This window comes from Apus apus, chromosome 4 (genome assembly GCF_020740795.1).
Source record: "Apus apus isolate bApuApu2 chromosome 4, bApuApu2.pri.cur, whole genome shotgun sequence".
Taxonomy (NCBI): domain Eukaryota; kingdom Metazoa; phylum Chordata; class Aves; order Apodiformes; family Apodidae; genus Apus; species Apus apus.
Window position 1 is genome coordinate 8,559,903 of NC_067285.1, and position 14,693 is coordinate 8,574,595.

General features: G+C 39.2%; 1 protein-coding gene across 12 annotated transcripts in view; it reads left to right on the forward strand.

The window, feature by feature from the left end:
- Window positions 1-14,693, forward strand: part of ABLIM1 (actin binding LIM protein 1) — a 209,437-nt gene that overhangs the window by 153,039 nt on the left and 41,705 nt on the right. For 10 of the 12 annotated variants that reach the window (XM_051618225.1, XM_051618224.1, XM_051618222.1 and 7 more), the window contains 3 exons: window positions 3,375-3,462; window positions 7,971-8,029; window positions 10,167-10,229. In XM_051618225.1, coding sequence (XP_051474185.1) covers window positions 3,375-3,462; window positions 7,971-8,029; window positions 10,167-10,229 — 210 coding nt within the window. The remainder of the gene's footprint in view (window positions 1-3,374; window positions 3,463-7,970; window positions 8,030-10,166; window positions 10,230-14,693) is intronic. The other 2 variants (XM_051618219.1, XM_051618227.1) reach the window with 1 other exon arrangement.

The window sequence follows — 14,693 nt, forward strand, 5'->3', positions numbered from 1 at the left end:
CAAGACAAGGAACAGGAAACTCAGCAGCCTGGGCTAGGTCTGCCAGAGTAGCTATGCAAAGCCCGAAGGATTGGTTCCATTTGCATTTGACAGTGAAATGCATCATTTGAATAAAACATGGATGAGATACAGCTTTCTTGTTCCTGAGCAAAAAAACCAAACAAAATAATAAAAAAAACCAACCCTAAACCAAGGCCAGAGTGGAAGAAGAGAAGGTCAAACTGTACACGTACAAATGCGCAGTTTCCTTTGTTCACATTCCATGGTCCTCTCACAATAAAGATATCTCCACTGGATCCTATCTGTCCTTCTTAAAACTACATTGTATTAGTTGAGCCCCAGAGTGCTTGGTAGCAAATTATTTCTTTATAAAACCTGCTTCACCTTGTAAGGCTTCAGTCCTGTGTGAAAATTTGGTAAGCATCTCATAGGACACACCTCAGATGGGTTATTTCAGAGGTTAATTAATAGTAGTATAACAGGTCCTGTAGTCTTTCCAGTTCAGACAATGTAGCTACTTAGCTACCCTACCAAATAGCTTTTGAGTAGCTATGAATTTTATTTCAGAGAAATCCATGTAGCTAATGAAACTTTGAGCTCTGTTAAGCAGCAGCACAGTTATGCTGCAGAGGTATTTTTCAGTTGGAGGAGAGAAGCAGAGCCCATAAAATATTCCTGTTTATTATTTCCAATCTATTTTTCAATTACTTTTTTCCTGTTTGGAGACAATCCTTTCTGGCAGTGATTCAGCCTTCTTAGGAATTCTTTATATCTCATTAACTGGGAGCAGTTCCCAGGACATCGGATTTGCCATCATCTTCAAATCAAATACGTCTGAAATCACTTGTGACAAGCAGCTCTGTGGGCCTCACTCTGCTGAAGAACTTTAGTAATGCTCAAATGTTGGGATTTTTTTACTGAACACAGATAAAATTGTTGTTCCTTTGTATGTAAAATATTGTTTGTGTGAGGCAGAAAGTGTAGAAAATGATGTTGACTTCTGCTGTGTGAATTAGAGAGCTACCTTTGAACCCTCTTCAATGTTCACAACCCTAAGCTGCATATATATACAAGTAGCTGTTCTTTGCACATCTGCAGTCAAGATCAGAATAGCTGTGGTTTGATGCCAGTGTTACATTTCAGATGCATTCAGAGTTTCTTCATTTTCTTTTTCTTAAATTCCAGTCTTAAATGGATCTGACTGAACAACTCAGGGCTTAAATAACTGCTAGAGAGAGTCAGAGATTAAGAAGACAGCTAATAATGAAAGTTTGTGTATTGTGTATTTCCTCCCTCATTAGCTTTTCTTCCTTGAATTGGCATATCTTGTAGTGACCTTTTATTCTCCCTTTTTATTGGAGCCCCTTTTTTTGCCTGATAGGTCTAAATGTGCTGTACAAAAGAATACTACATCTCATTAATCTGTCTGGTGGATGTTGCCCTCTCAGGAACAGGAATCAACAGGAAAGGCAGTATCTGACTAAGAGAATGACACAGTTCTTTGCAGCAGAAGAGTGAGTGCATGGCAAAACTAACAGCATACTGAGTCCCTGGCCTTGTACTGCTGAAATTCCTGGACAGGACTTGTTTGAAGTTATAAAAAAAGCCAAATAGTCATGTCCTCAAACACCACTTTCTCTATGAGTAGCTGCATTTCCCAACCTTCCCTAAAATCAGACCCTGGTCTACTGCACTACTGAGGCAGGAATAGATGAGAACATGTAAAATTAAATGGTGCAACTGTAGCTGCAGAAGGGCTAGGTGGTAGATCTGGTTGGTAGGTGGCAGGTACTTTAATCCATATACTTCATCATCTCATACAAATGCTTTTAAACTAAACCTATATAATCTATATCAAATGTGAACCAAAAATATGTTGTTACTTATCTCAACAGATGTAAGGAATTGTAATGTTAGGGTCTCAAATATTAGTAGGAAATGGATTTGATCTCAGAATCATAGAACGATAGGGGTTGGAAGGGACGTCTAGAGATCATCAAGTCCAACCTCCCTGCCAAAGCAGGATCACTGAGGGCAGGACACACAGGAACACAGCCAGGTGGGTTTTGAAAATCTCCAGAGGAGACTCCACAGGCTTTCTGGGCAGCCTGTTCCAGTGCTCTGTAACCCTTTCAGTAAAGCAGTTTCTCCTCATATTAAGGTGAAACTTCCTATGTTCTAGCTTATACCCTTTGTTCCTTGTTCTGTTACTGGGCACCAATGAAAAGAGACTGGCTCCTTCCTCTTGATGACAGTTTACAAGTCAGCTATAGAGTAAACACATTTTGTGCATATAACATCTCAGCAGATAGGGAATATTTTGTGAAAAAAGGATTTAAGGTTACCTTGTTTCAAAAGCCAGATAAAATGTTAAAGACTTTTATGCATTACTTGATGCTATTAACAGTATCATTCTGGTTGGAAAAGACCTTCAAAATCATTGAGTCCAACCACTATTAAGGGTTGTTTTATAGAATTAATTATTTTAAAAAGACTGATGTGAATTTTTTATGCTTAGTTTCTGATGCAAAGAAATTAATACATTGGTTGCTTTGTCTCCTAAGGATAAGAAATCACATTAATATCTGTGCCTTGATATTTTTCCTGTTCTTATAGGCTTGAAATCTGATCAGCTTTGTTTACTATGGGTATCACTGTACTTAAGAGAATGAATGGCTGCCTTGATTTGGGTAACAGGATCTAGAGTATTTAGCATCTTTACATCACTAGTGCAAATTCAGCTCAAGCTGTCTGTGCTACTGAAGCTTCTGAAGTCAGGCATCTGTGAATTAAGTTAATGTTCCCAGAAGTGGCTCTAGAATGTTCTTTCTATTCATGTAGTGTCAGGAAGAAGGTGAAGGAATGAAATTGGCAGGTAGAAAACTGTTGTTAATTGTCTAAATTTATCCATAACAATGGAGAAATAGGAAAAATACATGTTCTTTGACAAAATAAGGAGGTGGCAGGTTTACACAAATCCCTAACTACAGTGTGATGTTCATTGCCTTGGACTGTGAAATGGATGGAGATTAAAAGAGGTTTTGGGCAACTCAAGAAATAAATTGTGATGTAGCCTCTAGCCAGGAGGTATTTGAACCACTGATTACTTGAATGGGAAGGTGTGAGGAGGAACAGCTGTTCTGTGTTGTCCTGTTTCTTACAGCCTTTTACCCCAAGCAGTTGATGTTGGCCCTGTTGAGGACAGGGTCTTGAACTAGATAGACCTCTGAAGTGAAGTGGGATGGCAGATCTTACAATCTCATCACTGTTGTCACATCATGAGAGCAGTTTTGTGTAAGAAAAACAGCAGTAATGGATCCTCAAAAAGCAGTGCGATGCAATCATCCCTCATTTCCCTTTTTTATTTGTTTTAGGCAGGCGACAAGCATTATCATCCAAGTTGTGCACGATGCAGCAGGTGCAACCAAATGTTCACAGAAGGAGAAGAAATGTATCTGCAAGGTAAGGCTGTCTCCATTACAAAACACAAAAAGCAGATTGTAATTTTTCTGTTAAAGACCTCAGAGGGTTATAAATCATCCATGTAATACAGGCAAGGAGAACTATAGCCATCCTATCTTCATTAGTGTTCTTATAATTTTTCACTTGAAACTCCTTCACCCTAGTAGGTGGCCATAATGGTGGCTTTGCAGTGACTCTACACTCTAGCTGGGGCAGGCTGTGTTTTCAAAAGCTGAGTAGCAAAAACAAAATGTCTCCTGAATTTGGCATTTCATGGATAGCTGAGTACATGGACTGGTATATGAGATACCAGACCAAGTTAGGGGGTTTCCCCTGAATTCTGCTGGTCATTCTCTCTGCTATTCTGGACCACACTCCAAACTGTAATAGGCAATTGAGAAACTTCCAAAGACTGCAATGAGCTTGTTTTGAATTGTGTAGATCTCAGTCTCCATGTGCCTTGAGAGATTGTCTCCTCTGGTTCTTAATCATATTTCCTTGCCTTGCGTATTTCCCTTTTATTTGGTTGTGTCTCTCTTTTTATTCCCATTTACTTTATTTCTATGTATTTCTGTAGCCACTTCTTTCTTTTATGTTCACTTTCATCTCCTCTTTCTTAACAGCCTAACACTCTGAGGTATTGCCAAGTGTGTTTTTCTCATGTTCCTTTCACATAAAAAAGAAGTTGGTCTTTTTTTTGATTGAGAAATATCTTTGATATAAATTCCACCTACTCTTCCAGATGTTAACTGTTAAGCTACAGTTTTTTGTTCTTTGTTGTGTTTTTTTTACTTGCTGTAGTATTAATTAATATTGGTAGAAAGACATATAAATCACATGTATGCAAGCCAGAACTCAAAATAAAAAAAGGAAGATATATATTGGGAATTTGTATATTGTAGTTATGTTAGAAAACTTGCTTAATATCCCTGAAAAGGGACTGTAAAAGAGTAGGAAAGAAATTAGAAAAGCGTGGTGGCAGCCAGCTCTTGAAATCCTGAGGAGAGATTCCTTCTGGAGGAATTAAAAAAATAGATAACATTGTTAAGGAATTCCTTTGAAGCTAACTTGTGTTATTTTGTAGTTTATTCTCCCTTGCAGTCTGTCTCTTTTATCTCTCACTGACCTTATACATTTGTCATCTTATTCTAGCTGTGCACAGAACAGAGTATTGAGTTGTGTAGCAGCTCTGCATTGCCAGAGCAAGGAGAGACTGAAAGAGGGCTGGGTAGGGAGTACTGTTTTCTGATAGCAAATTGGAAAGACTTTGTGATCATCTTATTTTCCTCACACCATCGTATGATAAAGTGCAGAGATCAAGGCGAGCATCAGTTAATCCTTTGCTGTTGCAAATAACAGCTGTTTGCAGCTGATGCCAGTTGCACCAGTCTCGCAAAGAGTTGGACTTCATGTTGATTGGGCAGGCTGTGGTGTAAATTTCTGCAGATCCAAATAAGACAGAAGGTATTGCTGCCACTTCAACAAGGCTAGATTTTATTGTGGCCAAGTTCAGGTGTTATGAAAGGGAGAGGAGAGACTCCTGGCCCCCTGATCTGCCATCATTCTTTTTGGCTGTATCTCCCTTTCCATGGTTGTGAATTCATATTCTTTATGCTCACTCTGTTTCAGAGGAGGAGCAGTCCAAGTTGCACTATTTGGTTGTTCACAAGCTGTTTTCTGACTAAATAATATTTTTGCTGAGTGTGCTGCATACTGCCCTGCCAAAGCTTTCCTTGCTGAATTCAGCATGCTTGTAAGGGACCTGAAAGCCTTTCCTGTACAAAGCTCTCAGCTGAAGTGTATATCCTGACTCCATCCAGGTGGTTTACTCTAGGCTGCAGAGTAATAACATTCCAAGCATTTCTCTGAAATAAAAAGACAACAACACAACACTAAAGCTAGAATCCAAATAGCATTATTGATAAAATATATGAAAATAGGCAGTTTCTACCTCACTTCTAATTGTCCTCTCCATAGGACCTGAAGCACTTTGTTTGTACTGCTTTCTATAAAAGAGTTTGGCAGGTTTGTAGTAACTACTTGTATTAGAAATGTAGGAAACCTGCAAAATGAAAACATGGGAAAATGAGCTCTCTATTTTGGGGCTTTCTGTGGTTTGAATAATGCTAGCAGAAGCACTCTGGCTTCACCCTGCTCCCTCACAGGAAAATGAAAAGGAAGCAGTATCACAAACCTTTTCTTTCCCATTGACTTCCTAGTAATATATTATTATATGGACTGTCCCAGAAGACTGTTGCCAAGCTAGAATGTTGCTTGGCATTTAGTCCCTCTTCCCTTGATTTTCCCCCAGGCTCCAAGCCTTATTCACTGTGTGAATAACAGCCCAACTTAGCAAATTTTAGACAGCTGTATGTTGAAGCAATGGTACCTGCAAAGTAAAAAGCTGAATAAATTAGCATGTTGGTTGATGTCTACCAAGTGAGCAAAAAATATGTTAGGAATGGAAATAACCACAACATGCTGAACTGTTTCCAGCAGGAAAAAGAGCAGTGATGGAGCTTGAGGATTTGCACTGTTGTAAGCATTTCAAAATCGACGTGTTTGGATGGATAAAATCTACTAGTTGTATGTGGCTCAGAGTTCAAGATCATGAAATTTTTTACAATTTCTTGAGCCTTCTCTATTAGATTTGGGTTTTTAAATTTCATATATTTCAAACCTCTTACTATTTTGTGAAAGAAAACAAAATTAGCTTAGTTTCTGTCCCTAAAATTGTGCCAGTTTGTGCTAAATAGTGCCCAAAAATGTGGTGCCAGCTTTTTATTTGATGATGGGGATGGTTTAATAGGAAAGAAGCTGAGGTACAGAAGAACAGAGATCATTTTTCTGAGGGTCACAAAGGAAGCTGAATTTGAGAATTGAACCTAGACCTTTCAAGGCTTAGTTCATCAACCTTGTAACATGAGCTGCCTTCCTCCTGATGGCTTGGATCTGTCTGACCTCCTAAGCAAACATGCAGGGAATGCTTCTCCTCCTGATCTCACAGGCTCTGTGGGGTCCTGGCTCTGAGGCTGCTGTTTGTTTACAGAGAAGATTCTGTTAGTGCACCTCTCCCTGTTCACTGATTGTTTCCCCCTGCCAAATGCCAAATTCTCCTTCCTCAGCTTAGACTCAAAGCCAAACATCTCAGACTCCTGATCCAGAGTCACAGCATTCCCTCCAGTCTCCTGATGGTGATTATATTGTGTGCTGCTGGGAAGTGAAATAATTCCTGCTGGTCTTTACTTCTGTACCAAGCCATGTAAGGGTTTGTTAGAACAAAAATTCCAGGGGCCCTGACCCATACCTCTCCTGGGCTCTGAGGGTGGGGTTTCCTCTGACTGCACACAGGCTGATACACACCAGCAGGAGACCTGGACCTTGCTCTGTTTGGTTTCTTTGTGGACAGAGTGCAGTGGTGGTGTTCCCCCCCTGCAGACAGGCAAGGCCCTGTATTAGCTTTGCAGTGACTGGAATGAAGTTTAAATTTGACTGGAGCTGCAGTCAGTGTTAAAAATCAGCATTAGCTTCTGCTCCGTTTCAATTTGGCTAATACCTGCCAGCAGCAACCACAGTTTGCACTCTGTTTCAAACAAGAACTGAAGTGGGATGGAAGTGCTTCTTCCTCAGGCACTGCTCAGCCTGTGGGAACAGCTGGATATTTACATATTTTCAGCATAAGAGAGAATCCCATGTTTTGGGACACAAATAGCAGAGACATTGCCTTTTGTAATAAGATGTGTAGCTGGAATGTACTGTGTGGAAAATGCCAGTGTAACACATGCTACTGACCCTGCAGAGCAAGAGGTAGAAATGATGAGCATGCCAATGGCCAGTGTGCCACACTGTGATTTAGAGAGACATTCTTTCACATGCTGCTTTGTGCTACCTGTGTCACACTAACCTCTCTAGCGTTGAGCAGTGGATGAGACACAGCCCTGGTTCTGCTTCATTATGAATTCTCTGATTTTGCTTTCCCTATTGCATTTTGTGTTACAGCAAGGAAGAGGTGAACTAAGTAATACTTCACAATAACTTCACTTCAAGGAAGTGAAAGGAGTTTTCCAGTACTACTGGACTTATAATTAGAGCTTCCTTTTCACTTTTGGTGCAGTGCATAAAGGGGGAACAGAGCAGATGATGATGGCCCCTTTCTTTTCCTCTTACCCTCCGTCCTGCTCAGAGGAACCCTCTGTCTTTCAGTTCCTCCAGCTGGTGCTTGCTGACTGCCTTGCTGGCGGAGGCTGTTTGAGTTTTAATTAAGAATGTGTGCAAAGTGCTTTGACAGCTTCAGGAAAAGGCTGTGGTAGGTGGGCCAAGGGTTTGAATATATTTTTTTTGTTTCACTTGTATTTTTATGAGCTAGAAATGAATGTGAATCACTTGCATAGTTCATGCAGATACACCATCTGATGCAGTGAAGTGATTCTCTTTAAAAACTGATTTGTCTTGACTGGAAGTCATCTGCTTTACTCTGAATAAAGATGGTGGTTTTATTTCTCCCTCAGGTTCCACTGTCTGGCATCCCGACTGTAAGCAATCCACTAAGACTGAAGATAAGCTACGGGTAAGTTGAATTCATGGCAATGACACACCAGATATTTTGCAGACACAGTAACTCAATGTTGTTTTTAAAAGAGTGACTTTTTTCCATGTTTTTTTCTGCATAGCTGTCACCACTCTGGCAGAATAAACAGTGGAGGCACTTCAGAGGTATTGCTCTGATTTTTAGGCTCACCAGTTTCACTACCTATCTCAGTGCACTGCCTTAAAGATAGTGTCATTTACAGGGCAAATGCTACAATATATTTTAGTATTTTTTTCACATCTATATCAGTGCTCTATAGTTATCCCCTATTTTGTGTGGTTATTTACAGCATTTAGACAATATAGACTCTCTTGCCTTTGCCATCCAAATAAGCTTCAGCCTAAAGTGATCCTAATTTGAATGCCAAGAAGAGCTGCAGTTACCTTTGAAGACACCTCAGCATATCCAGACAAAATTTCTAGATCAGATCCTTCATGGTAATAATGCCGTGCTGATAAATGCTGGAGCCTGGCTTTTTGCATGCACCAGGCAACTCTAAGCCCAAATTCACTAAATAATATTCTGCACAATTTACGCTTTTTGATGTCTCAGTTGGTCCTTTGAACTTTGTTATTTTTTGTTAGCGTGAAAGTTAGAGACAATATATGAATAAAATGTCTGTAAGACAAAGAAACTAAGAGATACTGGCATGACAGTATGTAGGATATCCTGTGGGTTGTGTGGCTCATTCACAAAAAAACATGTCTTTTAGAATTTATTTATATGCACTGGTCTGTAAATTATCCCCTGCAGAGAATTTCCTAGGATTGTAGGAAATTTTTGTTGATCAGAGTTCATGTTGGTGTGGGCTGTACTGGTAGTATAGAAGTACAGTCCGCTATAGATGAGCATGGGACCTAGCACAGCCAAATGTCACTATAGTACCATCCACCATTTGCACACTGTTCTGTCCTGACTGTCCATAAGAAAATGGAAAATTATGCCAGACTGGATTTTCTTCCTCAACAAACAATTTGAGTGTAAGACTGTTTTGACCCTGCTTGAGTGTTAGAATTCTTGTGCTTTGTCATGAACGGTTGGGGCACAATACCTCCCTTTCACTTGGACCCAAGAGTCTCACCAAAGCACTCCTGACTACATCGGATCTCTCATGGACCTTCTATGGCTGCCCTTATCAATCAGTTGGCTTCTTGCCATTCCCCATGGAAATTGCCAAGGTCCTCTTCAGATATTTTCCTTTTTCTGTCAAACATTCAAGTATGTCAGTCTTCTTCCCTCTCAGCTAACTTTACTTGAAGTGAGTGAAGTAAATTAATTCACCCACCTGCAAAACTTTACAGCTCAACTGTACATCATAGGTAGTTTCTGTCTACTCCAGTGCAAAGTTAGACACCTTATTTTAAAATCACTTGATAAGTGCACTTTGATTTTGGTACACGTTTCATATTGCTGATGCAAATGAAGGCAGAAGCAAACAGGTAGGTACAGAAACAAGTGAAACGGGGGGAACTAGGGGCTATTTGAACATCACAACTAAATTATAAACTGTGGTTTGGCTGAGTTTCATTTTCTTAGGACATACATTTAGATCTGATGTGATAATCGGAATCTGGTGTGTGAACTGACAAACATGATACAGCCACTTTCAAGGTCTGGCCTAGACTTTCTGGTGGTTCTGCAAAAAGCCAGTGACATGGCCTATATGCTCTGCTGGGTTTCATTTCCTTGTAAAGGAAAACAAAACAAAAAGCCCTTTATCATTAAAGTAGTTTTAGCTGTTTTCTCTTAGTGACTGAATTGTGATATAAACTACTCAGCATTCTAGCTGGTCAAGATCTGAGGAGTTCAGGAAAACAATGGTTGCTTTAGATCTTCCCCCCGCTGGATTTCTGCAGAGGATTACAAAGCCAAAACAAGCAGCAGATAAAGCAGCCTTATGTGTGTTACAAAATTATACATTGCTTAGGGGTTTTTATAATAACTGTCTGGCTGCTCATGATTCTGCAGGGACCAGTAAGTAACATAGATATTATAATACACCCATTATTATGTAGCAAGTAGATATTAGCAACTTGGTTAAAAAAAGATCTTAACCACTGAGCTGGGGAAACTGCTTTCCTTTTCACTCATTTTTCCCTTTTGTGTTTCATGACAGCATTCCTCATCTGAGTTCTTTTATCCAAAGAGTCTGGTTCTGCGCAGGCCACGCTCTGCAGAGGTTTGCTGTTGCATTTTCATGGTGTTGATAATGGTCTTCTTTACTGAGAAGATTCTTCATTATTGTCATTTGCTGTGCTTGCTACTATTTCTGCCACACAGCTTCCCTGCTATCACTTCCCACCATGGGCACTTACGCTGTATTTTGCATCATGTGGTGCAGTGTTGTTTGTTAATTCTCACATTTTTTATTTTATTAAATGAAATGCTTGAAATTAACTTTTTTTTTTTTTTAATATTCAGGTGAGTTTTGGGGGGCTGTAGTATTGTTCTACTGGTGTAACAGAAAGTTTTTCTTCTACAACAAAAAAATTAGAGTGCAAATATGAAGCAAATAAAATGGTGAAAAGCATCTGACTTCAAGTGATGGTTAGAAATAAATAGATTTTCATAACAATAGTTCATGCTTTTCAGGAAAAAAAATGCCATCAGTTAAATCAGTTCCTTTTTTTATATGTTTTAGCCAACTATATATTAATACTTTAGAGAAAATATGTACAAAATTCCAAGTTTGGACATGTTCTATGTGCTGCCCAAGAGGATCTGTTTCTCTCTAATCCAGGGCACATGTGGCTGTACTGCTTGCAGGCACACCTGAGGTAGCTTCCACCTGCTGACAAACTAGGAATGTACTGGTATGGACTTAGAACAGGCTAGTGGTGGGCAGGCAGGCTAATGGTGTCTGTTCCACTGTATTTCCATTGTGTCTGCTCATGCTGCCTTCACATTTCTAATTGCAAAATAGACACAGTCATCTCACCAACGGGGGCAGGATATTTGTGTTAGATGCCATCTGCAGGATAGTGTTAGCTGGTTCAATCCAGGGCTATGATTCACTGCGAGTTAATGCAAGCCCTGTGCCCTTTGTCCTGCACAGCACTTCAGTCAGTTAACTAACAATGTTGCAGTGCCTTAACCACTTAAACACGGCTTTGTTAGCTGCAGAAATGTGTATCTAGAAAATACATCTATGAAGATGTGTTATCAGTGCTCCTAGGCCAGACAGTATCTCTGTTGTCCTAGGTTTTATGGAATTGAATGTTGGAGTCTTAGAACAGCAAACTGGAACAATTTCAGTTATCTTTTAGGCCAGTAGAGTGTTGTTGGGTTTTTTTTTGCATTTAGGTTAGCATGCAGGAATCTGAGTATTCAGTGTTGAAATCCAGGAGCTCTGGATTAAAGAAATAAATAGTCTCCAATGTAGTAGAAAAATAAGGCAAAATAGGAGCAGCCCATGTCAAAATTAAGGCATGTTCTCTTTCTTGCTTTGTAGACTGTGTAGGATACAAATAGCTTAGGGTCAGATGAATATCCTCTTGTGTAAATTTGGTCAGTATGAAGTTCTTTTTAGATTTACATGCTGATTATACCAAGTGTAATTTAAGGCAGATTTGGCTTCAAGTGTTCTGCAGAGTAGATGTAAAGATACTCTTATTTCTGTGGCTGCAAAGATGGACCAAAGGCTTGAAACGACATGAGAATTGTTGGTTGAAAATCATAGGGTGAAATCCTGTGAATTCTCTGAGAAGTTTGCTGTTGAATTCAGCATGTTCTGTTCTTCCCACTTTAATTTTTTCTCTTCTGCTTTACACTTAACTTACTCTTGGTGATGGCTACATTTGCATTAGCAGTCTTGTAAAAGAGTTTGGTAGCAATGTGCCTTCAATGATTATGTGCTGAAAATCAATTCTCCTTTCTGGCCTTTGTGTCTAGAAAGGAAAGAAAAAATATTTTTAACCTATCAAAATGTGTGTCTGTGTGAGTTTGAATTAAACCTGCTCACTAGTTTTGTCTTGATGCATACACAGTATAGATTTTTTTTAGGCTAAGAATTAATGAATGCATGCTTTTGAAGGAAACACTCTTAAAAGGAGAAGGGTACTGTTGAAATAGTAAACAGGTACAATGAGTGCTATAACACTGAGGTGCTTTATTCGCCTTGTACACAGCTTCTGAAATTTCCTGAAATCCATAGGTAGTCTGTGTTTAATGAACCTTGGTACTGAGTCCTAAATAACTATAAAACCGTGTAGTTGAGTTAGTAAGAGCAGCAAGTATTGTACTAAGAAGGCCAAATTTCTCGCTACTGCAAAGTTGTGTCTGCCTAGCAGAGTAAATTATATCCTAATCTTCCATTAGTGTATTTAGAAACATGCTTCACTTAAAGTAGCTTCTGAGGTTTAGAGAATTTGCTTGAGCTGTAATGTTAAATGTTACTAAGTGAAAACATATTAATTCTTCTGCAGCTGTTAACACCGCCCTGCATAATGAACTCTATCAAAAAACTAAGGCAGGTACTGTAACCAACCCTGGCGATGCCTTTGTTAAACAACAGTGCATCCATTTGGCCAGATGTTCTTGGGATCAGTTTTGGTCTGGTTGCCTGCACTTGTAAATTTTTTTAGAGCATGACTCTGAACATCTGTAGCTGAGAAAACCGGAGCCACCCCATTGTAGTAGCATCTGGATGATGTGAATGGCTCTAGCCTAGATTTTTTTTTTTCCTAAAAGGTTATTTATTTAGATGATGTCCATGCATGATGACATGACAAGCTGACGTAAAAGCAGATGAGTATCTTAGGCTTTGCAATCTAGTATTAGAATAAATGAAGCCATTTGAGGCATATGCATGGGTGATACATTAATTGAGCATTGAAATTCACATTGAACCTAATAGGATGAGCATGACAGTTGGTGTTACCTCTGCCAATCTGCAAATGAAACTGGTAAAGAACTTGTGCATTGAAGACAAATGCATGGAGTGAAGAACAAAAACATAAAAATAAAAAATCTGTGATAAAGTGGGAAATACCGGAAAGTCTTGCAGATGCCTTAGATGCTTTGTGATCTGGTTCTTTCCTTTGGCTCCTTTAATGACATGCATGAAATTCTATTGACTGAATTTCTTTTTTTTTTTTTTTTTTTTTTTTTTTTTCATAAGCTTCATAGACTTCCTGTATCTGGTACAGATATCCCATATTGGTGTCTTTACTAGTGTGACATCCATTTGGGTGTAAGAGGAAAGAAAAAAAGATACGAATCTTCTACTTTCAGAAAATGTGGAGAAAGACCATGCAGCACAAGGAAAACAAACAAACAGAAAACAGTTGTAGTTCTTTGTTGAAATTTTCTTTAAGTTTCTCTGCACAAAGGTGGCATTATGAAAAACTCTATAGGAATCCTTCAAGAGCAATCATGTAGTTTTCCAAATCTATTCATAGAAGTAAGGCAGCTTAACTTGTTTTGTTGCTGGGAGTGTAAATTAATGCATTTATATTAAAGGATGTTTCCTCTAATTTCTTGTCTTCTTCCAATAAAATGTTCATGAGATGCTCATGTGGTATCTCCATTGAAGGTTAGAGGTTAAATCAGGGATAGCTGCTGTTCCTGTTACACCCGTACTCTGATCTCTAGGGTAGAATTTACATTCAGTTGCAGCTACATCAATAGGGAACTTCACCTCCAATGTGTCTCTTGCCACCTGTTTAAGAGATAGAGTCAGAACTGTGGTATACAGAGTCAGGGTTTCTCAACTGCTAATTAAGATGCAATATACAGTCTTATAAAAGCCACAACCGGTCACAGATTTTCAGTCAGGAGCTATTATAGGCCTCTTAGGAGAACTAGAAGTATGCCAGAGGAACACCTTACTGTAAGAAGTCTTTAGTGTATGTTTGTTAAGGAAAATAGCACAAAATTTTCTAAGTGCAATGCAATTGTCTTTAGAGGCAACTGCAAAGCTGTGAAGGATTCCAGACCATATGGGAAGCAACAGAGTAGGAAACAGCCATCTGTGATGGAAACAGCCTGTGCAATTCAAAATAAGAAACAGGGCAAAGTGAGACAGGAAGGTTGAGAGTTGACAGTGTGTGCTCAGGCAGTGGCTGGCAGGATGGTGTCCTGCCCTAGGAACTTGGATTTTTGCAACAGATAAAAGGTAAAATTGATCTACTCAGGAAGAATTATAGGAAATTAGATGGATTTTAAAGAGTGTCATATCTGGCTCATGGCTGTTTAATGGGATGGTAATGAGGAACCTGGAGTAGTAATACCATGGGGAAATGGAGAACAGGTGCTACAACTTGCCAGTCCACTTGACAACTGCTTCTATACTTTGGGCTTTAAGAGCTTCTAAGAAATTTGTTAGCAGGATTTGGCTGAAGCTATGTTTTCAAGGGCCTAACTCTATTTAACAAATTCACTGGAGTGATAAATACATGGCTTTTCCTTTGCTGGAATGTTTTTTAGCAGTGACACTAAGAAATAAATCTAAGGAGATTGACTGAGGGCTGAGAATTTCTTGTTTTCTGAAATTATTATAGAAGAGAGAAGATCAACCCAGAAGGAATGCTGGGTGGGAAGAAGCTGTAACTGCTTCTAACACTTGTTTTCCTACAACAGGAAGAACTGAGCAGACAAAACTCTTAATGTCTGCTGAAAGCCAAAGGTAACAGAGACACTCCTA